Genomic DNA, 21,719 nt, shown 5'->3' on the forward strand with positions numbered 1-21,719 from the left:
CCGGCAACATTCTTGTAAATCTTCTTTGCGTGTACAACTGCAACATGACATCCTGTTACGGACTCAGTGAAAGTCCCTTTAAGATAGAGAGTGTGTGTGTATGTGTGTGTGGGGCGTGCTTACGTCAATAGAAGATAAAGGACGTAATGACGTTGTTGAAGAAGTAAGGCAGAAGAAGAAGGAGAGAGAGAGAGAAGGGAGAGAGACACCAGCCTGCTTGTTTTCTCTATCGATGGATGAGAAACAATAACTGTGTTTGCCACTGAAATCAATGTATGGAAGTTGGAAGTAATCCGGTGGAGTTCACTTTGTTGCTGACCTGTAGAAGGAAACAGGTATTTGTGTGTGGACGACCACGGTTCGGATGCTTTTCGGGGTGAGGAAGTCACTACCGAGTAAACACTGAAATGTCGTTTGGGTTCCATCGTGGAACATTTGGATTTCGTATGTACTCTCTCTATGTTTTTCTACATCTACATCTTTTCTTCAGACAACGGTGGTTGTTGAAGAAGCCCTTGCTCATGTTTCACCTTATGGCTTGCGGAACTGAACTTTAAGAACCATTCAGGAACTGGGAGTTTTGGACTTTGTCATACACACACACGACGAGTTTAGTTTTGGGGTTAACGTTCGAGGTTTAACATTTTTGAATTCTAACATACTAACATTTTTACTTTTATTTTACGTATTATCATAAGTAGTGATTAATAAAATAGTTTTTAACACTGAATCATGCTCAGTGTGTTTCTTTTGTTGCTGGTTTGTGACAAAATTGGGGGCTCGTCCGGGATAGTTCCCAAGGTTAACGAGTGTCGTCTGGGATTGTACCCCAGATTGACGAGATTTGTTCGGGATTCAATCCAAAAATTTTTGAGGGAGGTCTGATAAATTCTTTTTAATTGGCTTGTGTGTGTGGAAACCAGCAGCAATGGATATTAAGGCATTTTTGGAGTCACCAACCCAAAAGGGATTGGAGGTGGCGAAAAAGGATGATCTGATAAAGATTGCTACAAGGTTAAACCTTACAGAAGTAAAGCAGTCTATGAGAAAGGCAGATATTCAGAGACTGATAGCTGGCCATTATGTGGAAAAGAAGGTGTTTGAGAAGGAAGTGTTAAAACAGTTTCCTGGCAGTGAAATAGCAATTTCTGAGGCACAGGTGCAGCTGGCAAAGATAGAGGCTGAACGAGAGCAAACCCAGTTAAAGATAGAGGCTGAACGAGAACAGAAGAAATTAGAGGCCGAACAAGAGGAAAAGAGATTAGACGCTGAACGAGAACAAACCCAGTTAAAGATAGAGGCCGAACAAAAGCAAACCCAGATGAAGATAGAGGCTGAACAAAAGCTAACTCAGATGAAGATAGAGGCTGATCTAGCAATGAAGCAGATGGAATTGAAGAGGATGGAGCTGGATAACAAGGAGAAAAAGAGGCAGCATGAGTTACAAATGAAGCGTAGGAGTTTGGAATCTGATTCTGATGATGGTTTTTCAGCCAGCAGGGAGGTTCGATTAGTCCCTCCTTTTGAAGAAGATCAGGTTGATCAGTATTTCCAACATTTTGAAAAGGTTGCTGTGAGTTCAAACTGGCCAAGGAAAGGATGGGCTCTTATGGTACAGAGTGTGATTAAAGGTAAAGCTCAAAAAGCTTATTCTGCTTTGTCTGCTGAGGATGCAGCTGATTATACCAAGGTAAAACAAGCTATTTTGAAGGCCTATGAATTGGTCCCTGAGGCTTATAGACAAAAATTCAGAGACTTGAGGAAATCTGCAGATCAGACTTATATGGAATTTGCCAATGGAAAGAGAATATGTTTTGAACGATGGTGCCTGGCTAAAAATGTAGATGGGGATTATGATAAATTGACAGAATTGATACTGGTGGAAGACTTTAAAAGATGTGTTCCAGCTGAATTAACAACATATTTAAATGAAAAGGCAGTGGAAACTTTACAAGAAACTGCTAGGTTGGCAGATGATTATGCTTTAACCCATAAATCCAAATGGGGACAACCTAAAACCTTTCAAAAGAGTTACAAAGACAATCCAGGTAAACCGGAGATTAAATTGGGAGGTAATCAAAATGGAAAGGATGAAAAGAAGCCAGGGCTGGAGAAACCTGTTGAGCGTACTTGTTATTACTGTAGGAAACCTGGCCATGTGATATCTAATTGTGCCCTTTTGAAGAAAAGGAAGGAAGCTGTGCCCAATGCTTGCTTTCAGGCAATTAAAAATCAAAAAGGTTTAGGAGATGCTGTTAAAGATCAGTCCTTGCAAGAGGTAAAAGCGGAAAAGTTGGAGGAGGTGAGAAAAGAATTCCGTTCTTATGTATCAGAGGGTTTTGTTTCACTGAATGATGAGTCACCCCAGGTGCCAGTGAAAATTCTTAGAGATACTGGGGCTAGTCAATCTCTCTTGCTGGACAGTGTTTTAAATTTTGGTGAAGAAAGTGACACTGGTGAGGTAAGTCTAATACGAGGCGTTACAGATGACACCATATCTGTCCCTTTACACAGGGTGATTTTAAAGTCAAAGTTCGTAGAAGGACCAGTCGAGATAGGGATAAGACCTAGTTTGCCAGTGGAAGGAGTTTCTTTGTTATTGGGAAATGACCTTGCAAATGGAGAAAGTGATCCTGTGGTACGGTTAACGACCAAACCAAGGATTGATGAGTCTGAGGATGATCCAGATGTTTACCCATCATGTGCGGTGACTCGAGCTAGAGCTAAAGAATTAGCCAAGACAGACAGTCCGGTGCAGTCTGATGTGGTTCCTTGTGACAGTCCTAAACAGGAAGAAAATTATGATGCCTTATCTGAGACTTTTCTGTCTTCACTGGAGGATCAACATCCTTATAGTGAACCTGAATTTAAAGATTTGTCTTTGTCAAGGAAGGATTTTATGGTGGAACAGACAAAGGACCCTGAGTTGACAGAATTGAAAGAAAAAGCTCTTTCATGTGAGGAGATTGAAAAAGTACCAACTGGATACTATGTCAAAAATGGAGTGTTAATGAGGAAATGGAGACCTCCTCATGTTCCTGTTACTGAGGAATGGGAAGTTATTCATCAGGTTGTTGTTCCAAAAGTTTATAGGGATGAGATTTTAAACCTGGCCCATAGTATGCCTTTGGGTGGTCATTTTGGGGTGAATAAAACTGTAGGGAAGATCTTGAAACAATTCTATTGGCCTGGTTTGAGAAAAGATGTGGTGATGTTTTGTCGAACCTGCCACACATGTCAGATGGTAGGTAAACCAAATCAAAAACCCCCTGTGGCTCCATTGAAACCAATTCCTGCTTTTGGGGAGCCCTTTTCGAAGGTGATTGTGGACTGTGTTGGCCCATTACCAAAGTCTAAGACTGGAAATCAGTATTTGTTAACCATCATGTGTGCCACTTCTAGATTTCCAGAGGCAATACCCCTTAGAAATATTAAGGCCAAGACGGTGTCAAAGGCTCTTGTAAAATTTTTTACCTTGTTTGGTTTGCCAAAAGAAATCCAATCTGATCAAGGTAGTAATTTTATGTCAAAAATTTTTCAACAAATAGTCTATGAGCTGGGAGCAAAGCAGATTGTATCATCTGCATATCACCCAGAATCTCAAGGAGCTCTGGAGAGATTTCATTCTACTCTCAAAAATATGCTGAAGATTTATTGCTTTGAAAACACCAAGGATTGGGACGAAGGTATCCATTTACTTTTGTTTGCCGTTAGAGAATCAATCCAGGAGTCAATAGGATTTAGTCCGTTTGAGCTTGTATTTGGACATAGGGTGAGAGGACCTTTGGAGTTGTTAAGAGACCAATGGGTTAATGAGGAAGTTCACTTGAGTCTGTTGGACTATGTCCAAAAATTTAAAACTCGGTTGGAGAGAGTCTGCCAGCTAGCGAGAGAGAATCTGAAAACAAGCCAGATAAGAATGAAGACATCTTTTGATAGACGTGCTCGGCCTAGGACATTCGCAGTGGGGCAAAAGGTGTTGGTATTTTTCCCTAGCCAAAATAATCCCTTGCAATCTCGTTTTTCTGGACCCTATGTTATTGAATCTCGAGTGACTGATCTAACATATATAATCAAAACACCAGATAGACGCAAGAAAACACAACTCTGTCATGTAAACATGCTAAAACCTTATTATGAGAGGGATTCAGTTGTGGCCTTGGTGGATGGTGTAAAGGTTGTTTCTAGAATGCCTGATGTTGATGTTGAGGAAGGCCAATTTAGACCAAATATTGTTCCATCGAAACTAAAAAAACAAAATATCATGGAGAACCTTGAAACGAAGTTGGACCATTTACAAGTTTCACAAAAACAACAGATGAGAGAATTAATTTTAAAATTTAAAAATCTGTTCCCAGATGTTCCAAACAGAACATCGATAATTACCCATGATGTTGATGTTGGGGATGCAAAACCAATCAAACAACACCCATATCGAATGAATGTGGAAAAAAGTAAACTTGTTGATCAGGAAATAAAATACATGTTGGAAAATGATATTATTAGACATTCTACTTCAAATTGGAGTTCGCCCTGTGTTATTGTACCTAAACCTGATGGAACTGTTAGATTTTGCACAGATTACAGGAAAGTGAATGCTGTAACAAAGTCAGATGCCTACCCTATTCCTAGGGTGGATGATTGCATAGACAGAGTGGGAAAGGCAAAATTTCTTACAAAGATTGACCTATTAAAAGGGTACTGGTGTGTTCCATTAACAGATAGAGGAAGGGAAATTTCAGCCTTTGTAACCCCTTCTGGATTGTATGAATACAATGTTTTGCCATTTGGAATGAAAAATGCTCCGGCAACATTTCAAAGAATGATTAATTCAGTGATTCATGGGTTAAAACATACAGATGCCTACATTGACGACTTAGTGACTGGGAATGATACATGGGAGGATCACATCTCTGCGTTAGAAAGGTTGTTTGAAAGACTTTCCAAGGCTAACCTTACAGTTAACTTGGCTAAAAGTGAATTTGGCCATGCCACTGTGACGTATCTTGGTTATGTTGTAGGTCAAGGCAAGCAAGCTCCTGTTCAGGCAAGAGTTCAAGCAATATCTGAGTTCCCTATTCCCACAGGTACGAGGACTGTTAGAAGATTTTTGGGAATGGTTGGATATTATCGAAAATTTTGTAAAAACTTTGCTGATATTGCTCTTCCCCTAACTAATCTTCTGAAGAAGGGAGTAAAGTTTGTTTGGACAGATTCTTGTCAAGAAGCATTTGAGAAACTGAAAGCCATTTTATGCTACCATCCTGTGCTCAGAACACCTGACTTTGAAAAGCCATTTTCATTAGCAGTAGATGCCAGTGATGAAGCTGCAGGAGCTGTGTTGTTGCAGAAGGGTGACCTTGATGATATTGACCATCCTGTAGCTTACTTTTCAAAGAAATTTAATGAGCATCAAAAGAATTATTCCACCATAGAGAAAGAATTACTGTCGCTTGTTTTAGCCTTGCAACATTTCAGTGTATATGTTTGCACCGCTCAGAAACCATTGACTGTGTATACAGATCATAACCCATTGGTGTTTCTGAGCCGAGTCAAAAACAAGAACAGAAGGCTGTTAAACTGGAGTTTAATTTTGCAAGAGTTTGATCTCATGATAACTCACATTAAAGGCAAAGATAATATGATTGCTGATTGTCTTTCTCGATGTTAAATGGGAAACATGTATCTGTACTAATCTGATAGTCTGTAGTTGTGTAGCATGATAATTATTAACATTACTAACTATGCGCGGTTAAAATTTTTCTTGCGAAAATTTTTTTTTAGGTGGGAGGTGTTACGGACTCAGTGAAAGTCCCTTTAAGATAGAGAGTGTGTGTGTATGTGTGTGTGGGGCGTGCTTACGTCAATAGAAGATAAAGGACGTAATGATGTTGTTGAAGAAGTAAGGCAGAAGAAGAAGGAGAGAGAGAGAGAAGGGAGAGAGACACCAGCCTGCTTGTTTTCTCTATCGATGGATGAGAAACAATAACTGTGTTTGCCACTGAAATCCATGTATGGAAGTTGGAAGTAATCCGGTGGAGTTCACTTTGTTGCTGACCTGTAGAAGGAAACAGGTATTTGTGTGTGGACGACCACGGTTCGGATGCTTTTCGGGGTGAGGAAGTCACTACCGAGTAAACACTGAAGTGTCGTTTGGGTTCCATCGTGGAACATTTGGATTTCGTATGTACTCTCTCTATGTTTTTCTACATCTACATCTTTTCTTCAGACAACGGTGGTTGTTGAAGAAGCCCTTGCTCATGTTTCACCTTATGGCTTGCGGAACTGAACTTTAAGAACCATTCAGGAACTGGGAGTTTTGGACTTTGTCATACACACACACGACGAGTTTAGTTTTGGGGTTAACGTTCGAGGTTTAACATTTTTGAATTCTAACATACTAACATTTTTACTTTTATTTTACGTATTATCATAAGTAGTGATTAATAAAATAGTTTTTAACACTGAATCATGCTCAGTGTGTTTCTTTTGTTGCTGGTTTGTGACAATCCCAACTCTTATACTCAATGCCCTGATGAAGGCCAGTATGTCAAGCACCTTTTTTCATCACCCTGTCTACCTGGGACACCAGATTCAGCAAACTAGCTGTACTCCTAAGTCCCTCTGTCGCACAACACTTCTCAGGATTCTACCATTCACTGTATAAGTCTTACCCTGGTATGACTTCCCAAAATGGAACACCTTGCACTTATCTGGATTGAATGCCATTTGCCCACTTAATTAGCTGATCAAGGTCCTCCTTCAATGCTTGATAACTTTCTTCACTGTCTACGATACCACCTATTTTAGTATCATCCGCAAACTTGCTAACCAAGCCTTGTACATTCTCATCCAAATCATTTAAATTTTTTTTTAAATTTTATTTACAGCGTGGTAACAGGCCCTTCCGGGCCAGGGAGTCTGCGCCGCCCATTTTAAACCCAAATTAACCTACCCTTACATCTTTGCAAGTATGTTTATGTAAATAGTGAACAACAAAGGTCCCAGCAGTGATCCCTGTGACACACCACTTGTCACAGGCCTCGAGTCTGAGAAACAGCCTTGGACTGTCACCCTCTGCTTCGTACCATTGAGCCAATTATGAAGCCAGTTAGCTGGATCCCTAGCGATCTGACCTTCCACACTACCGTTGCATGTGGGACATTATCGAAGGTGTTGCTAAAGTACATATAGAGAATGTCTACCAACCTGCACTCATCTATGCTCTTGATCATGTCTTTGAAAAGCTTTAGCACATTTATCAGACACGATTTCCCATGCACAAAGCCATGCCAACTATCTCTAATCAGACATTGTCTATCCAAATGCTGGTAGATCCTGTCCCTCAGGATTCCCTCCAGTAACTTGCACACCACTGATACCAGACTCACCAGCCTGTAGTTCCATGGCTTGTCTTTGCTGCCTTTTTAAATAACGCTACAACATTAGCCACCCTCCAGTCTTCCAGAACTTCACCTGTGGCTAAAGATAAAGTAAATATCTCTGCAAGGGCCTCTGCTATTTCTTCCCACAAGATCCGAGGATGCATTTGGTCAGGCCCTGGGAATATATCCACCTTAATGTGCTTTAAGTCTGCCAATACTTCCTCTTTAGTAATTTGTATGTGGTCCAAGACATCACAACTCATTTACCTCAATTCCTTAGCATCCATGACCTTCTCCACAGTAAAAACTGATGAGAAATACTCATTGAAAATCTCACCTATCTCCTTTAACTCCACACATACAGTAGGTGGCCATGCTGACCTTTAAGGGGACCTATTCTCTCCCTAGCCACCCTATTACTCCTAATATACCTGTAAAATTTCATGGGATTTTCCTTAACCTTGCCAGCCAGATTCACCTCATGCCCTCTTTTTCCCTCTTAAGGCTGCTCCTAAACTTCTTCTACACACTGAGGGAATCACTTGTTCCCAATTAATTAAACCTGATGTATGCCTTCTTTTTCCAGACCAGAGCCTCAATATCTCTTGTCACCCAGCGTTCCCTAAATTTGCCAGCCATGCCCTTCACCCTAACAGGAACATGCTGCTCCTAGACTCGTGATATTGCACTTGATCAGGTCCTGGGGATTTATCCACCTTAATGTGTTTTAAGAATCTCCCACCTGTCTCCCTAACTATCGAGTCTTCTATCACTATCACTCTGTCTGACTGCACCCTTCTCCTCTGAGCCTCTGACCAGTCACGGCGCTGCTGACCTGGCTGCTGTTTGGTCACAATCAAATGCTTGGTGCAGAGGAAGCCTGCCTGAAAGCATAAGGGCTTGAGGAGAACTTAGAGCTTGAAACACTCTCCAAACAGAGCTGACCTGACACTGCACCACCTTACCACAACTTCCAGTGATCTGGGCTACCTGGCTGACAGAAAATAGTAGATGGGGTAAGCCAACCACCTGGGGAGCTCACATCATACAGCCTTTATTGACCGTCTTCTGATTCCACTGCAGTCAGTAGAACATGTCAGAAAGGGAAAATAGCTGCAGTGGAAGTTCACACATCTGGTTGTGGCTCTGGGCATCTGTGTTGAAGGGGCTTGCAGTGGGGGCTTACAGGAAGTTATCGATATCCCTGAGAACTGCTCTGCACTAATGACTGGCAAGCTGAATAAAGCCTCCAGTGTAATGACGTACAATTCGGAAGCCACCGTCGCCTTCCTGTGCCTGACCGATTCCATCACTTCCTGTTAGCCAGGGAAGCCAGATGAGTGGAGGCTGTGGTAAGGGGGCAGTCTTTCACAGCTGATGCCTCAAGCGGTGGGGGGAGGGGTGGGGGAATCCCAGGAGGTCTTCTGAACTCCCTCTTCAGATTTTCAACAGCTGACTCTCTCACTGTCTCCTGCTGCTGGGTTTGCATTTCATGGAGCATTCAATTATGCAGGAACATGGACAGGTAACCTCCAGGGGAAAGCATAAGGGTGAATAGTTGATCATTGCAAGTAATACAGGTCGTCCCCAGGTTATGAACCCCTGACTTATGTACAACCTGTACATACGAACGAGCGTTTGAGAGACTGGCGGGATGGATTTGCCGGCTGCAGCATGGCTGCAGGCATCTTCTGCCATGTGGGAATTTGGTGCATGACCACATTTCTGACATGTGAACTGTTCAGGTTACCAACAGTTTGCTGGAACAGAATGCTCTCATAACCCGGGGAGGACCTGCACTTACACAGTTGGGTTATGATGTCCATGCACAGGGATGGAGGTAACTGGAATCATTAGTTGTATTTTCTGTGGGAAAGGGGTCAAAAGGATTCTGTTCAGTTGAACAACTGCCTGGTGGATCCTGCCTTGCAAGCTAAAGAATGCATTTAGCAGCAGTTTTCTGGAGACCCCACTCAAAAATCCATCTGTGATCATCCCTCCTGGGTCCAGGTGGGTCCAGGCCACCAACCTGGAAGCCCCTGGCACTCCTGCTGACCCCCTCCCCTTGTGGCTCCTCAGCTTGATCCTCCAGCTGGTGAGAACACTTGGACATTCATCATTGCCACAGATGTGAAAATCACTATTCGGCCCATCTCCCCCCTCCTCTCCACTCTCAGCTCCTGAAGGGAACCATTCCCTGCATGGCTCCCTGGTTCAGTCTTCTATTGGGAGCAACCACTCCCCTTTTCACAGCATTATCCATGCAACCAAAGCAAGAACACACAGGCCTTTTTTTAACCTCTTCCCTTCCTGCCATCCAGGACCAAGTCCTTCCATATGAAGCAGAATTCACTTGCATTTGGTGAAATCTAGTTTATTGTACTTAGTATGTGATCTCCTCTACATTGCACCAACTCTACAGCCATCCTGATACTGTATAATTTGCAGAAAAGGAACATTTGTGAATAGGAAAATTTAGAGTGCCACAAAATTGATTTAAAAGGAGAAAATGAAAAAGTAGTAATGTAAGATGTGATGTAGATAGATAGTGTTGGGGGTATGTGATTGATTTGCATTAATTGGCTTATACATAAATGAAGTACATTTTCGAGTTTACATGTACATGTATGGCCATCTTGCTCAATTTTTTTTCTGCTACAAAAGTACCAAAGACATTCACACTTCTCGATTAATTTAAGACCTAAATCATTAAAAGTATTTGCACAGTTTAAGTGTACTGTGAGCAAGTGGGCACATGACTTGGTTGTAATATCAATTTCTGCTGTGGTTACTTCGGACAGCTTCAAGATATTTCGCTAAGCTATGATATCTGAAGTTGGTGGTGCATGCAAAGAGAAGCCAATAATCAATAGAACAGCTGTTTCAGTGTCAATAGGAGGAGAACAGTTGAAGTATTCGGGGGAGAGAAACTAGGGACTGGCGCTAATTGGTTTCTCACTATTGTCACATTCTCACAAGTAATCAAGAATGTGTAGCGACTCACCATCCAGTCAGGCGAACCGGCTCGGCAGTCGGGTCGCGTGGCGTTGGAGCGACGAGGGCCAAGATGGCGGCGGGCCTCATCTTTCCTGAGCGACGGGGAGAACCCGCGTGCGAGAAAGACTTCATGATGTAGTACTTACGTCATTGCCGGTTGCATTGGGCGGGAACAGTCTCCCTTAAAAGGCCCGTGCAAGGCGGGAAAATAAACCAGTTCTTGTTTGACAATCCTTCGACTAGCGTCTTGTTTTATTTTGCGGTAGCAACCGCTACAAATGCATATTTAATTGAGGTTATGGTTGGTATTTATTGGCAGGAGTTCAAGGAAGAGTGGCAAAAAGTTATCCCAAATGTGATGGAGTAATTGTGACTAAACGATTAATAAAACTATTAATCACTGCTGTAAACAAAATACTAAATAATTTGTATGAGTTGTAACTTGAGAAATATTCTACGTAAAGTGTTAGTATTCCTACCACAAGTACAGGCTGTGTGAATAATTCAAACAGGTAAATGTTTAAGCTTCAGATCATGACTTTAAAGAATTTTTGGGTGCTTCTGCAATTATAGCAATAAACTTGCAAAGCAGGTGAAGGATTAATGTCAGCTAACTGAAAGCTTGGGGTCATGATTGCTGATGAACAGAGGTATTCCACAAATGGATCACATAATTGCAGTTGGTCTCCACGATGTAGAGAAAACCATTTTATGTGAAATAAATATAATATTTATATTAAGTAAATGGGCTACATCTCTACTTGGACGAGAAGATGCATTGAGAGGGGGTTGGGTAGGGCACAAATATGTAAAGCTGTTTAACATAGATAAGGGTATTACAGTGATTAGCCCTTCAGAATGCTGAAAGGGGAGTAGAAGGCAGGCACGGTAGTGTAGTGGTTAGTGTAATGCTTCACAGTGCCAGCGACCGGGGTTCAATTCTGGCCACTGTCTGAAAGGAGTTCGTACATTCTCCCCGTGTGTGCGTGGGTTTCCTCCAGGTGCTCCAGTTTCCTCCCACATTCCAAAGAGGTACAGGTTAGGAAGTTGTGGGCATGCTATGTTGGCGCCGGAAGTGTGGCGACACTTGCAGGCTGCTCCCAGAACATCTACACAAAGGATGTATTTCACTGTGCGTTTCAATGTGCATGTGACTAATAAAGATATCTTATCTTATTAGACAACCCAAAATCAGACTGCATAACTACTTTGCAGAACTCCTCAGTTCAGTCTGCAAGGGTTACCCTAACCTTCCAGTCACCTGTCAATTCTCAATCTCACTCTTGTCACGAACCAGCAACAAAAGAAACACACTGAGCATGATTCAGTGTTAAAAACTATTTTATTAATCACTACTTATGATAATACGTAAAATAAAAGTAAAAATGTTAGTATGTTAGAATTCAAAAATGTTAAACCTTGAACGTTAACCCCAAAAACTAAACTCTTCGTGTGTGTGTGTGTGTGGCAAAGTCCAAACCTCCCAGTTCCGGAATGGTTCTTAAAGTTCAGTTCCGCAAGCCATAAGGTGAAACATGAGCAAGGGCTTCTTCAACAACCACCGTTGTCTGAAGATAAGACGTAGATGTAGAAAAACATAGAGAGAGTACATACGAAATCCAAATGTTCCACGATGGAACCCAAACGACACTTCAGTGTTTACTCGGTAGTGACTTCCTCACCCTGAAAAGCATCCGAATCGTGGTCGTCCACACACAAATACCTGTTTCCTTCTACAGGTCAGCAACAAAGTGAACTCCACCAGATTACTTCCAACTTCCATACATGGATTTCAGTGGCAAACACAGTTATTGTTTCTCATCCATCGATAGAGAAAACAAGCAGGCTGGTGTCTCTCTCCCTTCTCTCTCTCTCTCTCTCCTTCTTGTTCCAACTTCTTCAACAACGTCATTACGTCTTTTATCTTCTATTGACGTAAGCACGCCCCACACACACATACACACACACTCTCTATCTTAAAGGGACTTTCACTGAGTCAGTAACACTCTGACCTCTCTGTCTTTGGCCTCCTACACTGCACTAACGAAGCCCAACATAAGCCTGGGGAACAGTACTTCATCTTCTATCTAAGAACACGGCTGCCCTTCTGACTCAAAATTGAATTCAACAAATCCAGATAACCAGCCTTTCCTGTTTGTGTCAGAAGTAGCTAGTTCGATGGACTCTCATTCACCTGTAACATTTGTGTGTGTCTCTCTCCACCGATACTATCTGCTCTGCAGAGTAATACCAAGAGTTCAGAGTACCAGCATCTTACAGTTGTGGCATGTTGCCATTTTATTTATTATCTTCTCTAGTCCTCATTCTTTGTTTACTTCATCCCCCAGCCACACTGAGAGATCAGTACTGATTAACTAGTATTTGTTTCCCTCTCTCACATAACAATGAAAGCAACTAGAACACCTGAACAACCTGGGGGTGCGCTGCTCCCAGAACACTACGTAAAAAGATGTATTTCACTGTGTGTTTCGATGTAGATGTGACTAATAAAGATCTTATCTGTTGCATATCTATAGCATTTTTGTAATATTTCAGATATCCAGTGTATGCCATCTTTCCGCATTTTACAGACTTTTTTGGGGTCAAAATTGATCAAAGACTAACCTCAACGGGTAACATTTGGTCCTAAGATGCGGACTGCATAGTTCTGACACAAAATGCAAAGACTGGTTACCAGTCTGGTTACCAGCAACGGCCATTAACAAACTTTTGCCAGCCTCTCCTGCACCTGCATTATTTGCATCATTCAGTTCCCCTCAATCTCCACTCCATCACACCACTCCCCCTCTCTGCAAATTGGAACGTACTTGTCTTTCCATTTTTCTGGATCTGATGAAGTGCCATTCATCTCATGACTATACACTATACAGTCAGGACTCCGTGGCCAGATTCTACTCAACTCCATTGACAAGTTTGCAGATGACTCCACCATAATGGGCCAAATCTCAAATAACGATGAGTATAGGAAGGAGGTAGAGAGCCTAGTGACATGGTGTCACGACAACAACCTTTCCCTCAATGTCAGCAAAACAAAAGAGCTGGTCATTGACTTCAGGAAAGGGGGCAGTGCACATGCTCCTGTTTATATCAACAGCGCTGAGGTTGAGAGAATTGAGAGCTTCAAGTTTCTAGGAGCGAACATCACCAATAGTCTGTCCTGGCCGAACCACATAGATGCCACGGACAAGAAAGCTCACCAGCACCTCTACTTCCTCAGGAAGCTAAAGAAATTTGGCATATCACCTTTGACCCTCACCAATTTTTATCGATGCACCGCGGAAAGCATCCTATCCAGATGCATCACGGCTTGGTATGGAAACTGCTTTGCCCGAGACCACAAAAAACTGCAGAGAGTTGTGGACACAGCCCAGCACATCACGGAAACCAGCTTCCCCTCCATGGGCTCTGTCTACACTTCTCACTGCCTCGGTAAAGCAGCCAGCATAATTAAAGACCCCACCCACCCTGGACATTCTCTCTTCTTCTCTCTCACATAAGATACAGAAGCCTGAAAGCACGTTCCACCGGGCTCAAGGACAGCTGCTGCCCCACTGTAAAAAGACTATTGAAGGGTCCCCTAGTACAATAAACTGGACTCTTGACCTCACAATGTACTTCATTATGGCCTTACACTTTGTTGTCTGCAACTGCAATACTTTATTCTGCGTTCTGTTATTGTTTTCCCTTGTACTACCTCAATAAACTGACGTGATAAAATTATCTGTATGGATAACATGCAAAACAAAGTTTTTCACCGTACCTTGAAGCAAGTGACAACAATAATAATAATAATGTTGTGGACTTACCTGATTTCCTAGCAATGGGTTTACAGTCAGATTGCTGCAAGCTGTTGGACTAATGTACCTATAGAGATGCTAAATACTGCATCACAACTTGGTTTTAGTGTTGGTTGTGAGTTAACTATTAACCAGAATGCAAGATTGTGCATTGAATGATGACGGGTGTAGATAGAGTGAATGTGCAGAGTCTTTTTCCTGGGATTGGGGAATCAAGAACTAGAGGGTTTAGGTTTAAGGTGAGAGAGGAGAGATTTAATAGGAACCTGAGGGGCAACTTTTTCACCCAGAGAGCAATCAGTATATGGAATGAGCTGCCAAAGGAAAGGCAGTCAAATTAATATTTAAAAGGTACTTGGACAGGTACATTGATAGGAAAGGTTTGGAGGGATATGGGCTAAATGGGGGCTAAGCTTGTCACCAAACTCTGAGACCTAGGACTCAACACCTCCTTCTATAACTGGATCCTTGACCTTCTGACCAACAGACCGCAATCAGTGAGGATAGGCAGCAATACCTCTGGCACGATTATTCTCAACACTGGTGCCCCACAAGGCTGCGTCCTCAGCCCTCTACTCTACTCCCTATACACTCATGACTGTGTGGCCAGATTCTGCTCTAACTCCATCTACAAGTTTGCAGATGACACCACCATTGTAGGCTGTATCTCAAACAGCGATGAGTCAGAGTACAGGAAGGAGATAGAGAACTTAGTGAAATGGTGTCATAACAACAACCTTTCCCTCAATGTCAACAAAACAAAAGAGCTGATAATTGACTTCAGGAAAGGGGGCGGTGTACATGCACCTGTCTACATCAATGGTGCTGAGGTCGAGAGGGTTGAGAGCTTCAAGTTCCTGGGAGTGAACATCACCAACAGCCTGTCCTGGTCAAATCATGTAGATGCCACAGCCAAGAAAGCTCACAAGCGCCTCTACTTCCTCAGGAGGCTAAAGAAATTTGGTTTGTCCCCTTTGACTCTCACCAACTTTTACCGATGCACCATAGAAAGCATCCTATCTGGATGCATCACGGCTTGGTACGGCAACTGCTCTGCCCGGAACCGCAAGAAACTGCAGAGAGTTGTGGACACAGCCCAGCGCATCACGGACACCAGCCTCCCCTCCTTGGACTCTGTCTTTACTTCTCCTTGTCTTGGTGAAGCAGCCAGCATAATCAAAGACCACACCCACCCGGGACATTCTCTCTCTCTCCTCTTCCATTGGATAGATATACAGGAGCCTAAGGGCACGTACCAACAGACTTAAGGACAGCTTCAACCCCACTGTGATGAGACTATTGAATGGTTCCCTTATACAATAAGATGGACTATGACCTCAGGATCTACGTTGTTGTGACCATGCACCTTATTGCACTGCACTTTCTCTGTAGCTGTGACACTTCAGTCTGTACTGTTATTGTTTTTACCTGCACTACATCAATGCACTTTGTACTAACTCAATGCAAGTGCACTGTGTAATGAATTGACCTGAACGATCGGTTTGCAAGACAAGTTTTTCACTGTACCTCGGTACAAGTGTCAATAATAAACCAATACCAATAGGGACTGGCGTGGATGGGAACCTTGGTTGGTGTGGACTAGTTGGACCGCAGGGCCTGTGTCCCATGACTCTTAGTGATAACTGTCACTCCCCACGGACGGCCTGACCCTCCAGTCTAACAGTGCTGCTGCTTGCACAGTCGTTGTCGATGGATTCTGACGTTTGAGGCAAAACAAAACTTCAAAGGGTCATAGTTTGCAATAATCATCCTTTGCTCGTCTTGGGCAAAGAGGTTCACTTGGCGAGTTTTACAACAATCAATACTTAGGTAGATACATGAACAATAATATAAAAGAAGCTTTGTTGACACAAATAAACGTTTTCGGGTAACCTCTGTCTGACGGGAAGGTGACAAGGGAAGAAAAGTTAACCGTCCCTCTTTCCACAGATGCTGACCGACTTGCTGAGAACTTCCAACATTACTGCAAGCAACCAGACTTTTACCGCCCCTCCAGGTGACAAACAGTCACAGTACGAAACCCAAGAATAAGTGTGCTGGCGCGGCGTGCGATGCAGCCGGGATTTGCAACGCCAACCGAACGCCTTTCCCAGATGAATGACAGGCAAACTACTGTTATAGGAAACAGCCGGTTTGCCACAGACAATAGCGAAGAGATAACGACCAATCTGCAGGAGGAGCTCGGCGGGACAGGAATTGAGTCGAAGCCCTGCATTAGGACGGAGATAAGTTCTGTACAACGCTCCGTGCGGCTCGAATAGGAACCAAGTGTTGGGGTGACATCTGACTGTCCGATCGTTTCAGTCGCCTTTGGTAACCAACTGGAGTGTTGTAATGGCTGTTTCCATGTAAGCAAACTGCCAGCCCCGATCAGCAATTCCGTTAAAATGTTGTCGCGATGCCCTCGAAAGTGATCAGTGAGATGTGTTGGTCGGGGACTGATCTGTACGGTCTTATTTCGTACTCTGGTTCGAAGATCATTTTTGCAACCCGCCAGTCCTTTGGCACAGTTTTATTCCAAAGGTCATTTTGTAAAATTAGTGTCTTCTGTGGGGATACATCAGTGGAAATTATCAGGAGCTTATTTATGTATTATTATTGCACGTTAAAAGTGGTGAACGGTTAGTTTGGTGTGCTCAGAAGTACCTAGACTTGCCGATATGTCAGAGTGATAGAGTACTACAGCACAGAAACAGGCCCTTCGGCCCACCTAGTCCATGCCGACCTGATCTTCTGCCGAGTCCCATCTACCTGCATCCGGATCATATCCCTCCAAACCCTCCCATCCATGTACCTATCCAAACTTCTCATAAACGTTACAATTGAACCCGCTCCTTCCACACTCGCACCACCCTCTGAGTGAAGAAAGTTTCCCCTGAGACTCCCCTTATATATTTCACCTTTCACCCTAAACCTATGACCTCTGGTTCTGGTCTCACCCAACCTGAGGGGAAAAAGCCTACATGCATTCACCCTATCTATACCCCACATAATTTTATATACCTCTATAAAATCTCCCCTCATTCTCCTGCGCTCCAAGGAATGAAGTCCCAGCCTATTCAACCTTTCCCTGTAACTCAGGTCCTCAAGTTGTGGCAACATTGTTGTAAATGTTCTCTGCACTCTTTCAAGTTTATTGATATCTTTCCTGTAGGTAGGTGACCAGAACTGCGAACAATATGGACGAACAAGCTAAAATAAAAACCATTTATATCCAGCGTTCCCTGTTCGCATTGTTGGTGCTGTTAACACTGTCACTGGTGTTTATAAACCTGCAGAATATAAAGGTGTGTGCAATGGTAAAACTAATATGCTCAGAGAAAAACATTATACTGACCAGGGTTAAAGTGATCGTGTTTAAATATGAGACCGCTTATCTCCTGTTGAGCACGTGTTCTGCAGGGAAAGGATTAAAATGGTCATAATCTGTTGCTCATTACTCTCTCTTTATATCAGCAAGCTCACCTCTCCATCCTCAGTCCTGATGCAGGGTTTCAACCCGAAATATCGACATTTCCTTTTCCCCCACAGATGCTGCTGGTTTCCCTGAGTTCCTCTAGCAGGTTGTTTGTTACTACAGTTTGTTGCTGTCTCTAACCAGCAGTTAGGTTTGGCCCTGATGTGTTACGTTTTTCCATTGCGCGGTGGGCATTGTGCCCCAGAGCTCTACCCATGCTCTCTTTGACCAGCCCTACTGCTGGGAAGTGCACAATGTTAGTCTGGTATGGACACTTTGTCCTTTTTGCCCTCCCTCTACCCCATTACCACCCCTGCAAGTCGACATTGGTTTCTGGTGCGTCCTACCCCCTCTCTTCCCTCACTTCCACCCCGACTACAGATTCGCATTGAAGCAAAACTGAAATGACGTAGTGCCTTCATAGTGAGTGCTGACGAGGCCATTTCAATTTCTTGTGCGTGGTGTCCTTTGATGTACTTAAATCGCAAATTACCAAAATTTAAATTTTAATGTGTTCTTTTTGTTACATGCAACCATCAATGGAAATGGGCAGTATGTTGAAAAACTGTAGTTGTACCAATCGATTGATGCCCACAGATCTCCAGCATGACCCCAGTTTTCAGTTTTCTGCAAAATTGTACTGTTATCATATGAAATTTAGCAATCTCTGCTGTTGGAGATTGTCATTGGTAATTAGAGCCATTATGGATACAAATCCTACTGCTGACCATGGGCGTTCTCCATGCCCTGACAAAGCACTCTGCTTAGTCTTCACGGTGGGTGTTAGCGACTCACCTGACCACCTGACCTGTGGTGGGGCATCGTGGTGAAGCCCAAAGCTGTTCTCCCACTCTGATGCATAGACTGATCTAACAGGAATCATTGAACAGTGATCAGGAGGGAGAATGATTCTTCATTTATTTTCCTTTCATTAACTGAGGGTAACTGTACATAATGCGGGATTCAATTGGGTCTTTCCTCATTTGGTCAGCTTCAGGCACTGGTTGGATAAATTCGCTGTGCCTTCTAGGAGTTAATTGTAAGAAATTTTATCAACTTATTTTATCTCCTGGTTTTAGACGCCATGTTAGATGCACCAATCGTCATATATGATATGATACTCTAATCGTCATATAAGAATTCTGTGATTGGAACTAAATATTATAATATTTTTTGACTCGATGATTATGAATGTTAATAAAAAGTGTGGGTGTGATGATGTTAAAAAATATATTCATTGCAGTTGTTCCTTTCCATAGTTCAGGCAGTTTTCAATTTCCAGAGCAAAGCCAGTACGGAACAAATATCCAGCTCCGAAGAATTCTTCCATGAAACAGCAGGAAGTGAAAGTACAGGAGACTGATTGGGTACACAGACTGGTGCAGTATGGCTATCAGAATCACAGCTTCACCCCTGAAGAAAGAACAGAGGGCACAGTCCTGTTGAAAATGATCGAATGGCCAAACCCTCCCAATGCTGAAGTTCCCTTTCGGAAAAGCAGTGACCCATCGCATACCTGCTTTGTTATTTTAAATTCTGGAAAGACTTTCCGCGTCGGAGATCAGTTACAGGTGATGCTGCATATGTACGATTTTGAAGGAAATCCGAAGCAATACGGAGGTGACTATCTCCAAGCCCGGATCCACACCCCAGAGTTGAAAGCCAGTTCAACAGGAACAGTTATAGATAACCAAAATGGAAGTTATTACATAAATTTTACTTTATCCTGGCCGGGAAAAGTCCAAATGTCTGTTTCCCTGGTTCATCCCAGTGAAGGGATAAAAGTACTAAAAAGGCTACGTGAAGAACGGCCAGATCGAGTGTATTTGAAAAGTGCTTTCAAAGCTGGGGATGTTTCAGAGACTACTGTATGCAATCTGTTTTTGCCTCACACTAAGCCACTCTGTAACTTCACTGATCTCAGGACTGGGGAGCCCTGGTTCTGTTACAAACCCAAGAAGCTTCCCTGCTCTTCTCGCATTAATCATGGTGTAGGAGGATATGTAAAGGATGTTTTAATTGGAGAAGAGAGGCAGTTTTTACAAAGGTGTGTTACTTACATTTTGATTTTATATTTTGTTATTTCCGTTTACAGTGTTTTCCGATATCTAGCATCTGCTGTTTGTTGCTTCTCAATTTCAATTCCTTTTGGTTGGTTCTTTATTTTGGAGTTCTTACTAATTTAAGAAGTTTCAAGTGCTTCCTAAAATTTCAGGTGCTCCAGTTTCCTACATCCCAAAGAGCTGCTGGTTGGGAGGTTAATTGCTTACTATAAATTATCCCTTATGTAGGTAGGAGAATTGGGGGAGTGTTGATAGATATCTGAAAGAGAATAGGTTAGAGGGCAATAAGAGGGGAAGTTGAATTGCTCCAAGAACTGGCATAGGCTTGAAATATGAAATGGTTTTCTTCTGTGTTCTGAGAAGAGATTTTAAAAAATGATCTGCCAAATTTCTGCCTGCTGCCTAACTTTCTTTATCTTCCTTTGCAGACTTTGTCTTCCTCATAGTTTGCTTTCCATATATTTGCATTGTCAATAAATGTGGCTGCACTACATTCAGTCCCTCCTATTAAGCGATTGAATATCAATTGAAAATAATTCAGCCCCCTACACTGATGAGTAAGGCATCCCACCAATCAAGGGTTGCCAACCCAACAATGACGTGGTTATCCTGACTGTAAATTAGCCAATCCTCGATCCATGCTAATATGTAATCCCCTATAACATCCTACCCTGTGGAATAACCTTTTATCAGATGAGCTTTGGAACCACAGTTCTTGGTTTCTTTTCACTCACCCTGCTTATTGGACTTCATTGAAGGTGATACAATAAATATGCAAACAGAGCTTCTGTCCCGCAAAAACATGTTAACTCTGCTCAATTGTTTTATAACTTCATAAATATCCTGCTGCAATTTCATGCATTGTGGGGGAAATGCTGGAATCTAATGAAAGATGCTGTGATAACTGGCCTATTATTTCTTGCTTTCTAAAGTCTCCTTTCTTTAAACAGGGGTTATATTTGTGCTTCTGTAATCCACTAGGACCTTTCCAGAATCTGGGGAACTTTGGAGAGTCAGGATCAATATCTTCACTATCTCTGCATCCACTTAGAACATAGACCAGTACACCACAGGAGCAAGCCCTTCGGTCCACAATGTCTGTGGAGATCATGATGCCAATCTAACTAATCCCATCTGCTTGCACATGGTCTGTATCCTTCCATTCCCTGCCTGTTCATGTGTTTCCCTAAATGCCTCTTAGGTTGAGTGAGCTAGGGCTTTTCTCTTTGGAGAGAAGGAGGATGAGATGTGACTTGATAGAGGTGTACAAGATGATAAGAGGCATAAATCGAGTGGACAGTCACCCAGTGCAACAATGGCTAACACGAGGGGACATAATTTTAAGGTGATTGGAGGAAGATATAAGGGAGATGTCAGGGGTAAGTTTTTTACGTGGTGGGTGCGTGGAACGGACTGCCTGCACAGGTTGTGGGGGAAGATACGTTAGGGACATTTAAGAGACTCTTAGATAGACGCATGAATGATAGAGAAATGAGGAGCTATGAGGGAGGGAAGGGTTGGATAGATCTTAGAGCAGGGATAAAATGTCAGCACAACGTTGTGGGCAGAAGGGCCTGTACTGCGCTGTAGTGTTCTATGTTCTATGTAAATGTTGCCTTCATATTTGCTTCTACCACCTCCCCTGGCAGCACCTTCCAGATGCCTACCACTCTCTGTAAGAAAATTTGCCTCTTACATCTCCTTTAAACCTTCCCTCTCTCACCTTCAACCTATGTAACTCTGACTATCTCTGCCTCTCATATCTTGTATCCTTCTATCAGGTCTCCCCTCAGCCTTCAGCACTCCAGCAGGAACAATCCAAATTTGTCCGACCTCTCCTTATCGTTAATACTCTTTATTTTTAAATAATAGTATTTATTTTTTATTCGTGTCACCAATTTGCCAATCTTGTAATGAACACTGCATGGGTTTAGATAAAATATCTTTCATTTTGGTCTGTTTACCATTTTTCTCAATT

The 21,719-nt window shown here is 42.7% G+C and overlaps 2 protein-coding genes across 2 annotated transcripts in view; one reads left to right on the forward strand and one right to left on the reverse strand.

Moving 5' to 3' along the window:
- Positions 1-12,048, reverse strand: part of LOC127569494 (uncharacterized) — a 534,065-nt gene extending 522,017 nt beyond the window's left edge. The window contains exon 1 of the mRNA XM_052014205.1: positions 11,863-12,048. The gene's annotated coding sequence lies outside the window, so the exon portion shown is untranslated. The remainder of the gene's footprint in view (positions 1-11,862) is intronic.
- Positions 12,049-16,272: 4,224 nt separating this feature from the next.
- The window catches only part of LOC127569674 (NXPE family member 3-like), a 31,299-nt gene continuing 25,852 nt past the window's right edge, over positions 16,273-21,719 (forward strand). The window contains exons 1-2 of the mRNA XM_052014474.1: positions 16,273-16,455; positions 18,938-19,725. Of these exons, the coding sequence (XP_051870434.1) occupies positions 16,273-16,455; positions 18,938-19,725 (971 nt within the window). The remainder of the gene's footprint in view (positions 16,456-18,937; positions 19,726-21,719) is intronic.

This window comes from Pristis pectinata, chromosome 4 (assembly GCF_009764475.1).
Source record: "Pristis pectinata isolate sPriPec2 chromosome 4, sPriPec2.1.pri, whole genome shotgun sequence".
NCBI classification, from domain to species: domain Eukaryota; kingdom Metazoa; phylum Chordata; class Chondrichthyes; order Rhinopristiformes; family Pristidae; genus Pristis; species Pristis pectinata.